General features: G+C 40.3%; 1 protein-coding gene across 1 annotated transcript; it reads right to left on the reverse strand.

The window, feature by feature from the left end:
- Window positions 1–1167: 1167 nt before the first annotated feature.
- On the reverse strand, window positions 1168–17616 carry RSL24D1 (ribosomal L24 domain containing 1). The gene is made up of 6 exons (XM_039493134.1): window positions 17467–17616; window positions 14398–14511; window positions 7843–7915; window positions 4312–4375; window positions 3072–3157; window positions 1168–1561 (listed from the first exon to the last, which is right to left on the reverse strand). The coding sequence occupies exons 1-6, from the start codon at window positions 17545–17547 to the stop codon at window positions 1488–1490; spliced, it is 492 nt and encodes a 163-aa protein (XP_039349068.1). The 5' UTR covers window positions 17548–17616; the 3' UTR covers window positions 1168–1487.

Here is a 17616-nt window from a genome sequence, read left to right on the forward strand (position 1 = left end):
ACATTTTTGAAATAAGGTAGTTTTCCAATTGAATTTACCTCCTACTCATATCAGGAATGAAACTGCAAATTATGATTTTTCAGTGTAATTAGCAGTGACAAGAAAGTAAATAATACTTAAAGTGTTTTTGAAAGGCTTCCCTAATCATGGTGTACATCAGGGTTTCTCAAACAAGGGTCACCGCTTGTGTAGGGAAAGCCCCTGGCGCACCAGGCCAGTGTGTTTACCTGCCCCGTCCGCAGGTCTAGCCGATCGTGGCTCTGGGCCAACGGGAGCTGCTGGAAGTGGCCAGTGGGACCCGCAATCAGCCGGACCTGCGGACGGGGCAGGTAAATACACCGGCCTGGCCTGCCAGGGGCTTTCCCTACACAAGCGGCAACTCCTGTTTGAGAAACCCTGGTGTAGATAAACAGTTGTCCATTGAAAGTTATTTATCTGAGTGCAACACTGATAACACTTTGGATGAAGAAAATACTACTATGAATATGCAACATACCTATACTTTAAAACAACTTTTCTGTCAACATAATTACTAAAAAGTGTTAAGTTACATTATACATGGTAAAAAGTTAGATTTATTGCATGTTTGAACTAGCCTGGTTTTGTGGCACAGATTCAAATTCCAGTGGTTATACAGGTGATGGTTCCAGTCTCCAAACTGGAAGCCACCATTCTATCAGCAGCCTTCTCCAAACAGCAAAACTTGCATCGGTGTTAGCTGCTCTAATAGACTATGCTAAATCAAGAAGAGTTCTTTTAAATATGGAAAGAAAAAACACACAAAAACCCTTTCCGTTGTTACATTTTAAGCAGTCTATTTTCCCCTAGTGGGATACAGTAAAAAGCTAATGCTCCACTGCAGTAAATATAGATAAAATGTGATTCTGCCATCTCTTGTAGGTGCAAAGGTGCAATTTACCCACCACTGGAGGGGTATGGCATACCAAATTAGAAAAGCCTTGGGCCAAAGTCTACTGAAGAAAACTTCCACTGAAGCCAATTATACCTTGAATTATTAGCTAGATAAAAAAGTAATTACACTGTCCCTCCCTGGACAATAAAGAGGTATATATCATCTCAAATGAAAGGCTTTGTGTTATGCATCACTGATAAGGTTTTGTATAATTACAGAATTACAAAAAGTATTGTCCAAAAACATTATCTGCAGGACAGCTGGTTCATGCCAATTACTCATTTTTATAATTACAAACAGTATTGGATGACTTGCAAAATAACTTCTGCTCAGTAAAGTGTATTTTTCTCCCAATAAAGAATTGAGAGTACCTTCCCTTAAAAGATGTAATCAAACAGAATGTCTGGTGCTTCACTCACACACACACACGATGTGCATCTAGGGTGTGTTTAATCACCTTTCATTTCAATGAACAAATGTCAAATGAATCAATAATGCACAAGTCAGAACTCTGGAGAGTCAAAAAACGGTAAGTTGAGGAGGTAAAAATAGAAGGAAAACAAGGACAAGGTTTTTAGGACTCTTCTTCCATAGCTACATCCTCTTGCAGTTTCTGTACCATTTTCTCCTCCAGCCGTTTTGCTTTGCCTTCAAAAAGAAAAAGAAAAAAACCAAACATTTTAACTGAATATACTTTTAACAAAAATTGTCTAGAGAGAAATCTTAAATTACAGCAATCAAGTTAACACATATTTGTTATGACCTTATTATCAGCTAGCCATACTGACAAAGAGGTTTTAACAAAAAGCAGCGCTGTCATTACTTTAATGCAACAACTAAAATCAGCTTCACTTTTGCATAATACACTGAACATTTGCCTCATCTTAGTACCATGGACTTTCGCCAGTTGGCAGTATCAATCAGAACTTCATGCAGTAGCATGAACCACTCCTTTGGTAAAGGGAGCAAAACTGAGAGGCTCCTGCTCACTTCTCCAGATTTAGAAGAACCGTCCCAGCAAAAAGGACACCGAGGGGAGGATCAAAGCAGAGTGAAGCATAGGCAAAAGCACACCGCTCTTTTACACTGCCCACCTGTTAGCACCACACATCAGAGATCTACAATATTATAGACAATTTGCTGTAATGGACTATATTAACCATATAAAATACAGAAATTTAAAATATAATAGTATTTTATAATGTATCAACATCCACCAGATCAATTTACTAATAATTTTTTCAAGGCATTAATAGACAAATTTTCAGCTGATCTCCATTTTGTAGAAGGATAGTTGTGTGCCTAAATACATGCAAAAGATGGAGATCATTTGAAAACACATCCTATAAAGAACATTTAAGAATAAAACAAATTTCACAAATAAGACAATGTCTACACAATCTATTTTACCAATACCTTTTAATGCATAACCTAGTATTTGTAGTAAAGAATGCTGGACCAGCAGAAAGCCAGTTGGGAGGAACAGATTTTTCCAACTGTAACTCAATTGGAACCAAGAGAAATGTAAACTTTGCTCAGTAATGGAGAATATAAATTCGTATCTGTGCATTCTTCAGATACATTTTGGTTAATATTAACTAGACAATTCAAAAATAGGTTGTTAATTAGCTGTAACATATTACGTTTAATAAACATTTGCGACGTCATATTACAAACACTCAATTATAGAATGAAAGACACACGATGAGTGAGGTTCAATAAAAGATAAACATCTCATCCACCTTGTCTCTCTCATGTCCTGGGACCAACATGGCCACAACACCGCAAACAACTGAATTATAAAATGTCACTTTCTCAGACGGGATTATTTGCTATTGAGTCCAACATTTCAAGAAGTCTGATACTGTACAGATGTAGTAACTACAGTATAGTTCAATGTGTGCCAGTGACTGAATTTAAAATCATGGAGACCAGACACATAATGAGGTCAGCTCATTATTTTGATACTGTAGAATCTGAATAAGTAACAGACCCTGATGGAATCTGCCTGCCATGGGTGAAGGACAGATGGGGGAGGTTGGTCTTGTGGGGGAAGGAGGAAGTAGAGGATTGTATCTGGCTCATTAAATGATGGATGTTGCTCAAAATAATTATACGTGAACTATCCAAACAAGAATTCAATAAATCCAGTTCTTACCTGCATGTGGAGCCCGAACAAGGTGTATGTTTTGCTTGACTTCTTTGATGTCTTGTGCCTTCTGCAGCTCTTTGCTCTTCTTTAATCTGAGAAAAATAAGGGGGATTATTATTTGTGAGACTATATACACTAAAGCTTAACTTTTTTTTTTTAAATAAATGTATATACATCATGTGTAGAGCTCAGTGTCTGTCACGGAATTTGTGGAAGTCATGGATTCCGTGACTTTCCCTGACCTCCATGACTTCTACAGTAGCTGGTGTGGTTGACCCCAGGGCCGCCCAAGCAGCTGCTCAGGTGGCCCAAGGGATAGCCACACCAGGCACTGAACAGCAGTCCTGGAGGCTGTAGGAGCTGCGGGTGGTGGGCGGCCTTGGGGGCAGCAGGCACAGCCACTACTCAGTGGCCCCTGGCAGCCAGTGCCATTGGCCCATCCCCAGAGCAGCAGCCCCCCTCCAGCCTCCCAGAGCAGTGGCCCTCTCCCCCACTAAGGTTTAGTTAGGGGTATATAGTACAAGTCATGCACAGGTCACAGGCTGTGAATTGTTATTTATTGCCTGTGACCGGTCCATGACTTTTACTACAAACACCCATAACTAAATCATAGCCTTAATCAGGTGTACTACATCTTAGTGAAATTTCACCTCTCTCTGAGTCCACTAGGGAATTATAGTGGTAGTTACAACTAAAACTAAATACTGGTGCAATGGGATGACAAAGAAAGTTTCAAACTATGAGACGTTTATTCAGATTTTGGAAACCTCAAATTACATACCAGTCTTCAACCACCTTCCTCCAAATATCAGAATACAGCTCCTAATGTTTGGCACGATCGCCTTTCCCTTGAACAGTTAGCATTATGTAGACTCATTTCTCAAGCTTCCTAATGTGTTACCATGCTGACCAATATTGTATTATTTTCTTGTACTTCCCAGTCTGTTTCCATCTGCAGTCTGTTGTCTTACACAGCTTGTAAGCTCCTTGGGGCAGGGACTGTTTTGTTGTGTTACTGCAATGCCTAGCATAATGGTCCATGACTCTCCTGTGTGCTGTGGTGCTACACATAATAAATTAGTAATACTTGCACTACTGTTCGTGTGTCAGGAGCAAACAGTCATTCAAAATTTGTGAGTATCATCTCCATGGAGCAAGGGCCATCTCTTTGCCACATGCCTGTACAGCATGATGCAACCCAGAACCTGATTGGGATTTCCTAAGTGCCACTGAAAATCCTTCTCACCTGTTCATGATAAATTTAGCTTGGCGTTTTTGTTTGATCTCTTCCACTCTCTTCATTGCATCAACTGAAACAAAGAAACAAGACAGAGTTTTTAAATATTTTTAAACGTGTGTGTTTGATAATCGAATTAACATCCTGAAACAATGTAACTAGTACTGTTTTAAAGGCACATTTTACTATAATGTGTTCCTTAATATGCACAGAACCTAGAATAAAAGAAACATCTAATGATTATACCAGAGAAGTTCTCCTTGCAATGTACAGATACTATTCTGTAGCTAGAAATTATCATCAATTTTACTTTTAAATTTCAGTTCAAGCTTCCACTTTGTCTATACAATCTCTCTCTTATCCCTACCATCATTTCTCACAATGGAGGACTTTTGTTTCCAGTTCACCATTATCCAAATGTCATTATCCTTTTCCCCTTAATAATACTTCTTCCTAACTTAAAAATGAATGATGGTCTCACATGCCACAAAATTCATCATGACTGAAACAAAATATAGCAAACTAGTACAGAATCAATGGGATCAAAAGAACAGGACAGCACAGCTTTAAAAGACAGCAGGAGACACAATCACTTAAACACTAATATAATGGTTAAGAATGCAGTTCGATTCTATACTCTGATTCTCTAACAGAGGTTCTCAAACTGTGGTCCGCGGACCAGTGAGCTCCATTCAGGTGGTCCGTGGATAGTTCCAAGGTGTGCACCTGGGCTGACGCACACAAGAGAATGAAGGCAGGCATGGCTCCACTAATTAGGTGCCTGGACCCTGGAGAAGACGCACATGTAAGGTGAGATGGTGGCCTTGGGGGAATTGGGGGTAGGTGCGATGGGGTAGAGAAGTGAGAAGAGTGAGTGGGGGGAATTTGGTATGTGCAATGCTGCAGCAGCTAGAGAAAGAGGTGACTTTCCCCAGCTGCAGGGCTGCGGCTGCTGGGGAGAGATGGCCCTCCTTCCCAGGCTCAGCTCTGTGGCTGGTGTGGCAGGGGAGAGACCCCCTTCCTTCTCAGCCCTAGCCTGGGGTTTGCCGCAGCAGAGAGAGAAAGGGAGAGACCCTCCCCGCAACCCTTCCCAGCCCCAGTTCAGGGGATGCCGCAGTGGGGGAGAGAGGGCACATCCATCACATTAAAAAGGTAAGACTACTGATATTGAAATATGAGTTATGTGCTTTTATTTGTAGAACAAAAAAAGTTGATTTTTTTTTTATATAGTGCTTTTATCTAAAGTGCTTTACGATAGTTAGCTAACGGCACAAACAACATTTGGAAAGATCATTAAGTGGTCTGCTGAGACCCTCGGCAATCAAGTGGTCCACAAAAAAAGTTTGAGAACCACTGCTCGAACAGTTATTCACAAAATAAGGACTAAGTGAAACCCAATGCCTGCCCACAGTCTGACTGCTCAAAAAATTTGAACTTGTTTGAACAGTGATGTGAAACAAAAAAACAATATAAGGAAGATCAGGTTAATCCAAGGTTACAGATGCATAATTCCAGTAAATTATGCTCTCCTTCCATTCCTAAATCTCTCGCCTATAATTGATGAGATTTATAGATGACTACTCAATCAAACCTAGGGCTCGATTGACGGTGCTGTAAATTGAGTAGGCAGCACAGGTATAGCAACAAACTCTACAGAGCAAATATGCTGTCACATCAACATACTCATTTTTATTTTTAATATAAACAATGCAAAGACAACCTAAGTATCACTTTGAGATCATGTTATAAGTGACAAGTAAAACTAACATGACATTTTTTAAACAAACTCATCAATTCCTTGCTGTTGGGAGTAGAATTTTTTTATTGAAAAAAATGGACTACTTGTGCAAACAGACTGAACGTTAGGTACCTACTAGCAAAGATGTAATACACATTTACACAGCAACCTAACTATAGCTGTGGAAACACTGAAGGTGAGTCATTAGGAAATGAAGCAGTCCTAGCAGTTACGACTTTTTTGAAAAAGGAACAGCATATTTTTGAATTACTATGCTCTTCAACTATTTACTATTTTGTTGTTGAAACAATTGCAAAATTAGCTATTTAAGTCTTAACAAAACTTAATATTAATTTTTAAAAAAATGTTTACTTAACATTGCACCATTACAGGAGCAAAGCGTTAAATAATTTATCTAAATTTTAAAAGGTCTGGACAATTTTACTAACAACTTGCGTAGGTTCACAGCTAAGGGTAATCACCCTGAAGTATGAGATTTGTCATCTGATTGCTGCAGGAATGAAGTTTTTTTCATATGCAAATAAATAAACGATTATACCAATGCACGATGGGTTTTTCTTCACTTCTATATGAGGGATCAGGTATTAGCCAGTCAGAGGCAGGTCAGTGAACATGAAAGATCAATGGTCTGATTTGTATGGTAAATCCTGTGCTCCTAACAATAGGATTGTGAGAAAATGCTGAACACAGACCAAGTCAGAGTTTTTAGAGTGGTACTCAATTTTTAATTCCCACCATCATACTTCTCCCTCAAATGCAATAGGGGCTGTCCAATCTTCTTAATTTTCTGGCTTTTTATTGGCGTTCCTGGCAAAGTCTTTTGGTCAAATTGTTTGTTTTAAGAAACTAACAAGGACAAGAACATTTCTGGTAGAAAGCTATAAATCTTTAGCGGTATGGTGATCTATTGTGTAACTATGTATTTGGAACTTGTGCAATATGTATTAAAAATGCCTAAGAATGAAAAGTATTAACTACTTCAGGTGTTACACATTACTTGCTTTCCAGATTTCATTTAAAAAAATCTAAGCTGGTTTTAAGAACACAAACAAGTCATTGCAACATCAGTAAAAGCATTTTAAAGAAGCGTTGTGTGTATAAAAGTCAATTTATCAAATTGCTCTGAAATTAGGTATTCAAAAAGCCTCAGACATCAAGTTTCAAACAGAAGAATGTGTTTTACTGCAGAGCTAGATACCTATAACTTTTGTAGTGAAAATGCTGTGAATGACAATGATTTAAAGGCAAATATTGCAATTTATGATTACAGTTGATAACTGAGCACCATCATATAGACTGATAAGATAATCATATATTCTATTACTATGGTTTTGTAGAAATGGAAGCAGAAAAAAAAAGTATATCTGTAATCCGAGTAGAATCTTGGTTTGTGTTGAGTAGTTCCTATCAAGTCTGATATTGCCCTTTTTACAAGTGGGAAAAAAATGTGGACTCATTTACCATAAAAGGCAGCAATCATAAGGGACAGGTCTAGCTAGATTATAATGCAAAATCAAATACAAAATTTGCTTTTTGTATGAGACTACCAAGACTAACCCATTTCATTTCAATGACATGCAGCTGGGAGGCAGAGCAGACATTCCTGTTCTACTTTGGGGCACATTTAAAAATAAATCTCTTTTCAGGTTTCTAGTATTTACAAAAGACTAATTATAAATATGAACATCAAGATTTAAAGTCTTCTGACAACTGTACATGAGAAGATGATCTTATTCCCAGCTAGTCTTCTAGAAAAGCTGGCATTTCCTAAAGTGACTTACCAGTTTTGCTCCATAGCTCTCTCTGGTATTTCAGTGGCTCGTTTCTTCGTTTTTCAAACTCAAATGAATTATCCTGTGTAAAAAAAAAAAAGGAAAGTGAGTACAGCTTCCCACTTACTGTATCTAAATGTAAATGCAATTTTAGGAATGCATAAAAAAAGTTATTATCCATATTACTTCTTACATTTGTGGAAAGAAATCTAAAGGATCTCAACATAAAATTCCCTTCATTTTATCTGAATATCTATTATAGATATTTCTCTAAACCTATAACAAACTAATTTAAATACAAAACATCTTAGCAGCTCTCGATACTAATTTCTGCTACATATCACTGAATCTTAAGCTTAATATTTTTAAATATACTTGTGTGTCAGGTCTTTAAGAGAAATACTTTTCCCCCCCTTCATGCCCAAAGCAAGGGTGAAGACCAGCAATTCTTCAATTGATCATTTTCTGAGGTAACATTGAGTCTTGGCAGGAGGTGAATAAGCCCAGAGCCCTGTTGTGATGGTTAGGAAAGAACCTACAGAAGACTCTCATAGCAGCAGCAGTTAATGCTAAGAGCAGAATTACGCACTCTGACCTATAATATGTTAATTTAACAGAAGGTAGGGGAGAAAGAATAGGCATGAATAGGCACAAAGATACTTAACAAGAATTAAGTTGTGTCCCGCCAGAGGCAGCATCATTACAATCAGCTAACGATGAGAACATGTTGCAGGACGTTCTAGGTGGGCACTAACCCTCTCTATGTTAACCACCACAGAGAGTTGTTTGCAGAGAGCTAGAGAACCACAGCCAAACATCTCTGTGCTCTTATGCTCCCTGCTCCCTTCATCTTATTGAAAACACAACCACTGACTTCTCCATTGCAATGAGACAGCCACGTTTTGGAGATGTGGAAGCTCGAGCCAACCACCTCCGCCTTCAGTTAGAAGAAGGAATCCTTTGCTTATGAGAGTTGAACTATGCAGACATCGTCTGCTGTGCTTCAAAGGGGCCACTGTCTGCAAGCGGAGGGAAGGAGAACAGCCAACACAGACTGTTTGACGTGGTTCTCCGTGTTCTAACATATCCTACCCACAGCAATCACAACTCTTTTTAGTGGTTAGTTCCTAGCAGGCCCCTTCCTCCCTCACAAAGTAATCCCTGCATGGCCGTCTGTCTCTGGACCTACCTATTCTCTCCTCTCACTCTTCCCATGGCTGTTGCTATATATCTTGATGTAGGATGGGCGTCATCCACACCGGCCTTGCACCCCCAAGTGATGAAGTATCTGGAGATCAGTGGCATTTAATCCTGTTGAGTTCCACCACTGACCAGCTACTGAGAGCACCATAGCAGCATCTCTGCCCAGTGTGGCAATAGCTGGGCTATCTTCTGCTGTGCACTCCATGTTGTTGCTAAGAGAGAGCCCTGTGGAGCTCCCTCTCAAATATCAGTAGGACAGGTTTTATTCATGGTTTTGAGCTGGAGATTTTGGGGACCCTACATCACTACCACCCTCCAAACAGCAAACATACTGGCCATAACCCTCACTTTTTTGTTAGTGAGGGACAAGTCACCACTTTAAACAAAGAAAACTTGGTTTGAACGGAGAGCAGAGTGGGCAGCAGCTCTCCTGAGTCAGCACCAGGTAGTTATGCACAACGAAATGACTAAAAGTGGTATAACTGAATCTAATACATCATTTGTTCATTTCCAGATAGTTCTCAGAAAAATGCCAAAGCAACACTTGTAAACGGTCTCACAATTTAACATCATTCACAATTTTCACTGGAAAGAATCTTACTGAAGATCAGTTTTAAAGACACTGGAAGACAAAATTCCTTTTTTATCTGTTAGCTGGAACTGCAGCTGTAAAGTTAATACCAATCCTTTAAATGCCTCTGTACTTGAACATCTTGATTTGATAAACATCTTAATAGCAAGAAGACAGAATGCAGAGTGCTAAAAGGCCAAATCATTTTGCCATGGCTCTTAACAACTAGAGCAGCAGACCCTCAACACCCAGGAACTGCATGCCTAATTGGTAACCATCCTACTCTCTTTCCAAACCAACCTCAGATTGCTTACTGCTTGGAGAGAAAGTCTAAATTGTTTATTGTCTACATAGATGTAATTTTTGTTACATCCTTCTGCCAAAAATCATGTTTGTGTGGTGAACTTAAGAAGCAAGAGTAAGATATTAAAGCGTTGGGTGAAAGACTATGGGGTTTGGGAGGCAGGAAGGGAGTTTTGTTTTTTGGAGTTGGGGGGAAGGAGGACATTGAGTGAAGCTAGTTCTGCATATAAGTAGATCAGAGTAAACTGTTTTAAGGTTTTGTCCATGCCATTGTTTTTTCAGTTACCACCTAAACAGTGAAAAGAAATACTTTGCTCACCTATAACACCTTTCAGCCAAAAACTGCAACACAATTTGCAAAAAATTAAGACTCACAACACCCTTGCTAGGTATGCAATACCCCTTTTTACAGATGCTGAAGAGAGGTCTGGTTATATAGGTCATCTATGGCAAGAACCAGAGAGATAATGCAGATCACCACACTCTGTTTTATGCTTTAACTAGAAGACTAACTTCTCAATAAAAGAAACAAGGAACATAAACCCAGTGGTTTTGCAGGAGCCATAAGATCTCCATTAAGCACCTGATCAAGTCAGACTACAGACACATCAAAAGACAAAAGAAAACCTAGAGAAATGTTCTGGGATTCTAAAACCTTGTAATGGCGTTACTGAGCTTTAAGAGCAGAAAAGTAAATTAGGAAGAAATTTGCAACTTTTCATAGTGATGCTTCTTGGTACTTAACCCCAAACTATATTTAAGGGAGGAAGAAAAAGTTCTAGATGGCTCCAGTCTACTTGGGCTAAGGGAATTTTCAGAAATCAAAATGCAACAACCTGGACGACATCGATCAATTAGGTCAGGAGTTAGAAGTGCCAGAAGCAGTAGTCTAAACATAGGTTCTAATGACGATCTGGTCAGCTTAATTCTGAACCAAGAATCCTGGAACAACCCAAGCTCTGAAAGGGGAGAGGATGAGAAATGCAAAGACAAATATTTTGCTCCGTCCTAAATTATTCTGAGTAGTGTTAACTGACACCAACTAGAATAGCAACAAGTTTTATACAGCTGTCTCAGGAAGTCTCCTTCCTCTACCACCTGGAGGAAAAACAACTCACTAGTATTCCCAGACTAGCTGACCAAATACCACTCAGAAAGGAAAGACAGCCCAAAAATGTAAGCACTGATTAGATGTTCCATCCAGTCTAAGTACAGCAGCAAGAAATCACCAGAGAAAATAATCATGTGTTAGTACCAGAAATTTGAATGCCCTCTAAACACAAAGTGGCTGCAAAAGCCTCTCAGCACCCCAGCTCCTAAAAAGACACACACAGTACTGTCCAGTTGCTGGTTATATTACAGCTAATAACAGCATTCATTTACTGCTTGTGATGCTCAAAAAAAGTAGCTATCTACTGATTGGACAATGTTCAATTCAGCACATATATTTTAATGGGATTTTGATAGGTAGTTCTGGTGCTACCCATGACTCTGTAGACCAGGGGTCGACAACCTTTCAGAAGTGGTGTGCTGAGTCTTCATTTATTCACTCTAATTTAAGGTTTCATGTGCCGGTAATACATTTTAACGTTTTAGAAGGCCTCTTTCTACAAGTCTATAATATATAAACTAAACTACTGTGGTATGTAAAGTAAATAAGGTTTTTAAAATGTTTAAGAAGCTTCATTTAAAATTAAATTAAAATGCAGAGCCCCCCAGACCGGTGGCCAGGACCCGGGCAGTATGAGTGCCACTGAAAATCAGCTCGTGTGCCACCTTTGGCACGTGTGCCATAGGTTGCCTACCCCTGCTGTAGACGATGCCACCTCTTTTCAGTTTATTTTCTCTAATAAAACAGGAACCCTTTAGATCTAAATAGAGCTTTCATCTACAACAGTGTTTCCCAAACTTGGGATGCTGCTTGTTTAGGGAGAAAGCCCCTTGCGGGCCAGGCCAGTTTGTTACCTGCTGCATCCAGCGGCGCCCATTGGCCTGTAGCAGCGAACCACAGCCAGTGGGAGCTGCGATCGGCCAGACCTGCAGACGCAGCAAGTAAAACTGGCCCGGCCTGCCACGGGCTTTCCCTACACAAGTGGTGTCCCAAGTTTGGGAAACACTGATCTACAATATATTGTAACTTGGCCTCATATTTGAGTTTTGTTTTTAATTTTTGTTTTTCCTTTTCTTTATAAATTAGAATAATGTCAGCTTCTGTTAGGATACTGTTAAGCCTAAAATCTGAAGTGGAGAGCTTAAGAGAATGTAAGAACAGAACAAATTAAGAACTTCTAACCATTCTTCCTACTCCATCAGATCAGGGATCTCAAAAAAAACAAAAACAAAAACATACCAGTAAAACTCTCCTAAATCAGTTTTTAACAGTATAAAAACACACAATAACTCTTCAGAAGGCCCAGTTATTACATGGCTGCCTAAATTTGTCTGGCAGCCACGTTAAAAAACATACTCTTGGTTAACTGCACAATAATGTCCACAGGGAAGTTACATAGACAGCAGTAGGTCACTAACAGTACCAAAAAAGTATTGAGCATCCTTATTTTTCTGTTAATAAAAGCTAACTAAATCCCAGTAATCCTCTATTTAAGGACTGTCCTAGCCATGTATGTATATTTAATCAATTTCTCCCAGGGAAGTAACTCTGTCTTGAAATTCTTTAACTTTTTTTTTAAATCTATTTCATGTCTGGGAAATAAAAGAATCCTTGTGGGGGGAAGATTCTTATAAATTCTCTCCTTCTAGAGAAAGATCAACATACTTAACTGCCTTACACTTGAGAAATCTATATAGTGTACAGATTAAATTAAAGATGCTTCAGAACAAAAAGTATACTACAAGAGGGAAAATGCTTTTGCTAAAATGAATGTAAACAAGGGAAATAGTCTTTTCCAATAAATAAGTTTTGAGTCTGAGGAAAGCATAAGTAAGATGTTCATCAAAATTGCATCATCATAACTGCTGCACCAGAAGCACTGAAAGTCTAGAACTTGATGAACAGAGCATTTAATGACAGGCTTAAGAACAATCTGGTAGGCTTGTTAGTTTTCTCTGATATGACACCTGCCCACACAACCAACCCCATGAGCAAACACTCAAAATGTGGGTAAAATAGATAAAAGAGCTGTATGTGTGTAACTACCTGATTTGCAGACACAACCAACGTACTCTACGTTGTCATTTGCATCCCCAATCAACAGGTGCAGTAATTGTAAAATTTTCACTCCTTGATTAGGACTCGTCTACACAAAAAAGTTGTACTGCTTTAACTATACCCACATAGTTCTTCCCCTGCCAGAGTGGATGCAGTTATACTGGTATAGCTTATCCCCATACTATCAGTTTAAAAAATATGTCTAACCACCATAATTATACCACTACAAAAGTTCTGGGTAGACCAGGCCTCTGTGAATGCCTATATTCAAGAAAAATTAAGAATTTCTGCACCCTATCCCCATATCTGCCAATGAATGACTTGCTGAAAGCCAAACAACAAAACTCTGCATTTTGATTTGATTTCTGTAAAAAGGAGGTGATACTCAATTTACAGGTGTGTTGCAAGATTTAATTTGCATTTGTAAAATACTTTGAATGCATTGGATGAAAGATGCTACAGAAGTGCAAAATACTATGTTGTTGTTGTCCATGCTGCCCATCCCTCTCAGCAATAGAAAACAAACCTTCTTCACAGGGCTTTGGGCCTCAAGGCCCCTGAACATCTGGAAAGCCAGAAACGCAAAAAAAGATAACTCTGTAAAACTAATATCCATTTATTTTACTGCTGAATATGTTTGAGGATTTTTTTTTAAACAAGCTCAGGCATTTACGTGATAAACTGGGAACAAAACATCTTGAAATTGAAATTAATGTACAGTCCTAGGATTAGAAGTGATTCAAGCAAAATGGGCAGTTCTTTGCCACTTCACATCATCATCATCTGTGATAAGATTAGCCATTCTCATCACAGATACTGCATATTTATAACCTTAAAGTTTAAAGCTACAACTACTACATTATTCTTCACATGTAAGACAATTCTTTAGGACTTCTAAATGATTAGAAGTGCCATGAAGAACAAAAAAAATGGTTATATCTATTTATTTTTCAAAGAAATTCAAAGAAAGCAGAACACATTTAAACTGAAAATACGGAAGCCTAATCAGAAAGGCAAATTTCGGGGTGATCCTAACCTTAAAGAATGGCTAGTTTTAAACTTTCAAAGAAAAGCAGACTGCATATTTGTGCTTTATTATTGAGAAAATTGAAAGACCAAACTGTATTGTTAAAGCACTGATTTTGTTCTCAGTGTCTCTGGGGTCACAGAAGCACTTGCATACCGTGATTTGCCGGGCTATGGCACTTGGAGTATTACAAGCATAATGTTCATGTTTTGTTTTATTCTTGGCCAGGATTTAAACACACATAGTAGTGGGTTTAAGTCCTTTAGCAGTATAATACCACCAAGTACTTACCACTGTTAGTTCTTTACCAGCTGCTTTCCGGAAGGCTTTGGTCCATCTGACCTTTCTGGGATTTCGTTTCTTTTTAAAGTTTTTGTGGCATTTTGATCTGCAGAATCTGAAGACCTAAAGAAAGATTAAATATAAATAGAAAAACATCTATAGTCAAATGACATTATTGCCCACCCCATCCAAAATAACTCTGATGTTAATCTTAAATTATGTTACGCTACTGGCACTATTCAGTGCCAATTTAAAGAATCACCATTATTTTTTCCTTATAATTAAAAGTATCAATGAAAGTAAAGTTACGAAGTATAGGATAGAAACGTTAGCTTTCATGGAAGCTACACCACACCAAACAGCCGACAAGCCTTAGTCTGAACCTGAAGGATCTACCAGAGAGATTAAGAAATACAGTGCATTCTTCATGCCCATTCTGTGGGGGTGGGGGAAACACAAAACACGCCCCACTCTTGTCAATCTGGTAGTGAGGGGAAAATTCCTTCCCAGTGCAAAAAAGGAACTTGCACAATACCACAGCAAACCAAAACAACTGGTCCTTTGCTAATCCCAGGGGTGGAAGCAGCTAATCTGGGCATGAAAGAAGGTTCAGATGGGAGGGACAGGGTTTATATATCCTCCTGTAAGTGGGCAGAGGCCAACGGCTTACCTAAGCAACATAAACCCACCTGCCAGCTCAGGTGATGCTTCCCTGTTATCACCACACTTGCCTCTTTCAAGAAGGGGATCCTTAAGAGAGCCACTGTCAAATTTCCCCACCAGCCCAGACACAGCCCATTCCCCACTTTGAGGTTGTTGGGGGTTGCATTTGCAGCAAGTTACTTGTGTTACAGCCCTGGTGTGTTTGGGTAATTTCAATTTAAATATAGCTATTAAGCTTTACAGGGTATCCTTTTCATAATTTTGAAAAATAAATTTCATTTTGGTTATTTTAGATCACGTCTAAACATGTCTACAAACCATAGAAGAGAATTTTAATGGAATACATGTTCATTAACCTCCTTGCAGAGTAATGAATACAGAATATTTACTATTAAAACATAAAATGTCAGTCTAATGAGTAAGATACTTGTACTGTTTCAGTGGATCTTTGCACAGAAATATTAAATTAGCATAACAGGTTTCTGTTGTTGTATGTATAACAAATGCATAATTCTGAGTGTAGTTTTATTACACAAAATCCTGCTGTAATAAACAGTCTGTGTGCACCATTAAACTCACTTTGCCAAATCCTACTGAATATAGTGTATCACTAGATCATGTAAATCTGTACAGAAAGATACTGCACAGGATAAATAATGCAAGTCTCAGTGTATCTTCTGCAATGATGGTATCATTCAAATTAGTAGTTTGTGAGAGTTTTAGATAATTATTTTTACTTTGTTTTACTTTACAAAGTCACATTACTCCGTTTTCACAATATCTTCAGTTACAGTCTGCTGGGAACATGCACGCATCTATATGGCAGTTACCTTTAAACAAACTGATGGTCAAAGAACTGCATGGTACAGGATTATTGAATTACCACATGCAAAAATAACTACAAAACTACTGTTCTGTGAATTTTCTACATCTGTCACCTAATCCTAGAGCTAGTGCTTTCCTTACAAGATAAACTTCTAACTGCACATAAAAATAGTCAAGTTTTGCAAGGTACAGAGAAAAGATACTAAACAACTACTTTTTAGAACTTAATTTCAACTTTAAGGCCCCAATTCAGCAAGGCACCTAAGCACATGTTTAAGTTCAACTGAAACCATTAGAATTTAGGCATCTACTAAACTTCAAAACTGTATTTAAGCACACGCTTAAGTGTTTTCCTGATTCAGGGCCTAAACGTGTCAAGCATTTTTAATCTAAGGCTTTGGCTACACTTGCATTTCAAAGCGCTGCCGTGGCAGCGCTGCCGCGGCAGCGCTTTGAAGCGTTAAGTGTAGTCAAAGCGCCAGCGCTGTCCGTACTCCACTTCCCTGTGGGGAATAACAGACAGCGCTGGGAGCGCGGCTCCCAGCGCTGGGGCTTTGACTACACTGGCGCTTTGTAGCGCCGCAATTTGCAGCGCTGCAGAGGGTGTGTTTTCACACCCTGCTGCAGCGCTGCAAATTTGTAAGTGTAGCCAAGCCCTAACACTGGTCTTTACAATGGAGCAAATGCTGATATTTACATTTTGCCACATAAGTACTCTGAATTTTGGTTGGGCAGAAAAGATTTTGCATTAATTAATTTTGGACAAAAACTAGAAAGGCTGTGGCTACACTTAGCACTTCAAAGCGCTGCCGCGGCAGCGCTTTGAAGCACTAAGTGTAGTCAAGGCACCAGCGCTGGGAGAAAGCTCTCCCAGCGCTGTCCGTACTCCACCTCCCTGTGGGGAATAATGGACAGCGCTGGGAGCCGCGCTCCCAGCGCTGGGGCTTTGACCACACTGGCGCTTTGCAGCGCCGCAATTTGCAGCGCTGGAGAGGGTGTGTTTTCGCTGCAAATTTGTAAGTGTAGCCAAGGAGCGCGGGGCGGGGCGAGTCCTGATGAGAGCCAGCTCAAGTATAATCGTAGCACAGGCAGTGACAGCAGGGCTGAGCCATGCCCAGCACTAACATCCTAAACCCTGCGAGTATGTATCCGGCTAGGCCAGTGGTTTTCAACCTATCGTCTGCGCACTGCTGGGGGGGCGCAGACTGTGGCTAAGCTTCCAAAGCAGCCCGCACCGCCCTTTGAAAGTGTCCAGGGGTCTGCACGTGAAACCCGCAGGTCTAAGCTGCGGCACCGCTGCCAGCTCCCCTAGAACCGGCGCGCGTGGGGGAACAACACCCCAAAACACCGCGCGCTCGGCACGCGGCAGGCGGGGGAGCGGACGGGGAGCGCCCGCAGGCGTCGGGCGGCCCAGGCTGCGCTTTAACGGGCTGGAGCCGAGCCCAAGCAGAGCCGGTCCTTAGACGGGCCTGGGCCTGCCCCCGCCCCCGGCTACCTGGGCCCCAACGCAGGCCGGGCCTGGACCAAGCCCGTGTGGCGATGCGCACCGCCCCCGGCCCGGCCCCTCCCGGGCCGCGCGTCCGCCCCGACCTTGCAGTCGTTCCGCACGAACATGAGCCCGTGTCCCGGATAGATGGGCCCGGAGCAGAAGTAACATTTCTCGATGCGCATCTTGCTGCCGACTGAACCCTCCCGGCACCCAGCCGCCTGGCCACGCCGCGCCGCGCAGGAAGTGAGCGA

This window comes from Mauremys reevesii, linkage group 10 (assembly GCF_016161935.1).
Source record: "Mauremys reevesii isolate NIE-2019 linkage group 10, ASM1616193v1, whole genome shotgun sequence".
In the NCBI taxonomy this organism is placed as follows: Eukaryota; Metazoa; Chordata; order Testudines; family Geoemydidae; genus Mauremys; species Mauremys reevesii.

Excerpts from the sequence above, each read along its gene's own strand:
- RSL24D1 (XM_039493134.1), bottom strand. The coding sequence starts at position 17,547 with ATGCGCATCGAGAAATGTTACTTCTGCTCCGGGCCCATCTATCCGGGA. Across the intron at positions 4,376-7,842 it reads AGAGCTATGGAGCAAAACTG|TTGATGCAATGAAGAGAGTG; the intron begins GTAAGTCACTTT and ends TCTTTGTTTCAG. Across the intron at positions 1,562-3,071 it reads TGTTCGGGCTCCACATGCAG|GCAAAGCAAAACGGCTGGAG; the intron begins GTAAGAACTGGA and ends TTCTTTTTGAAG.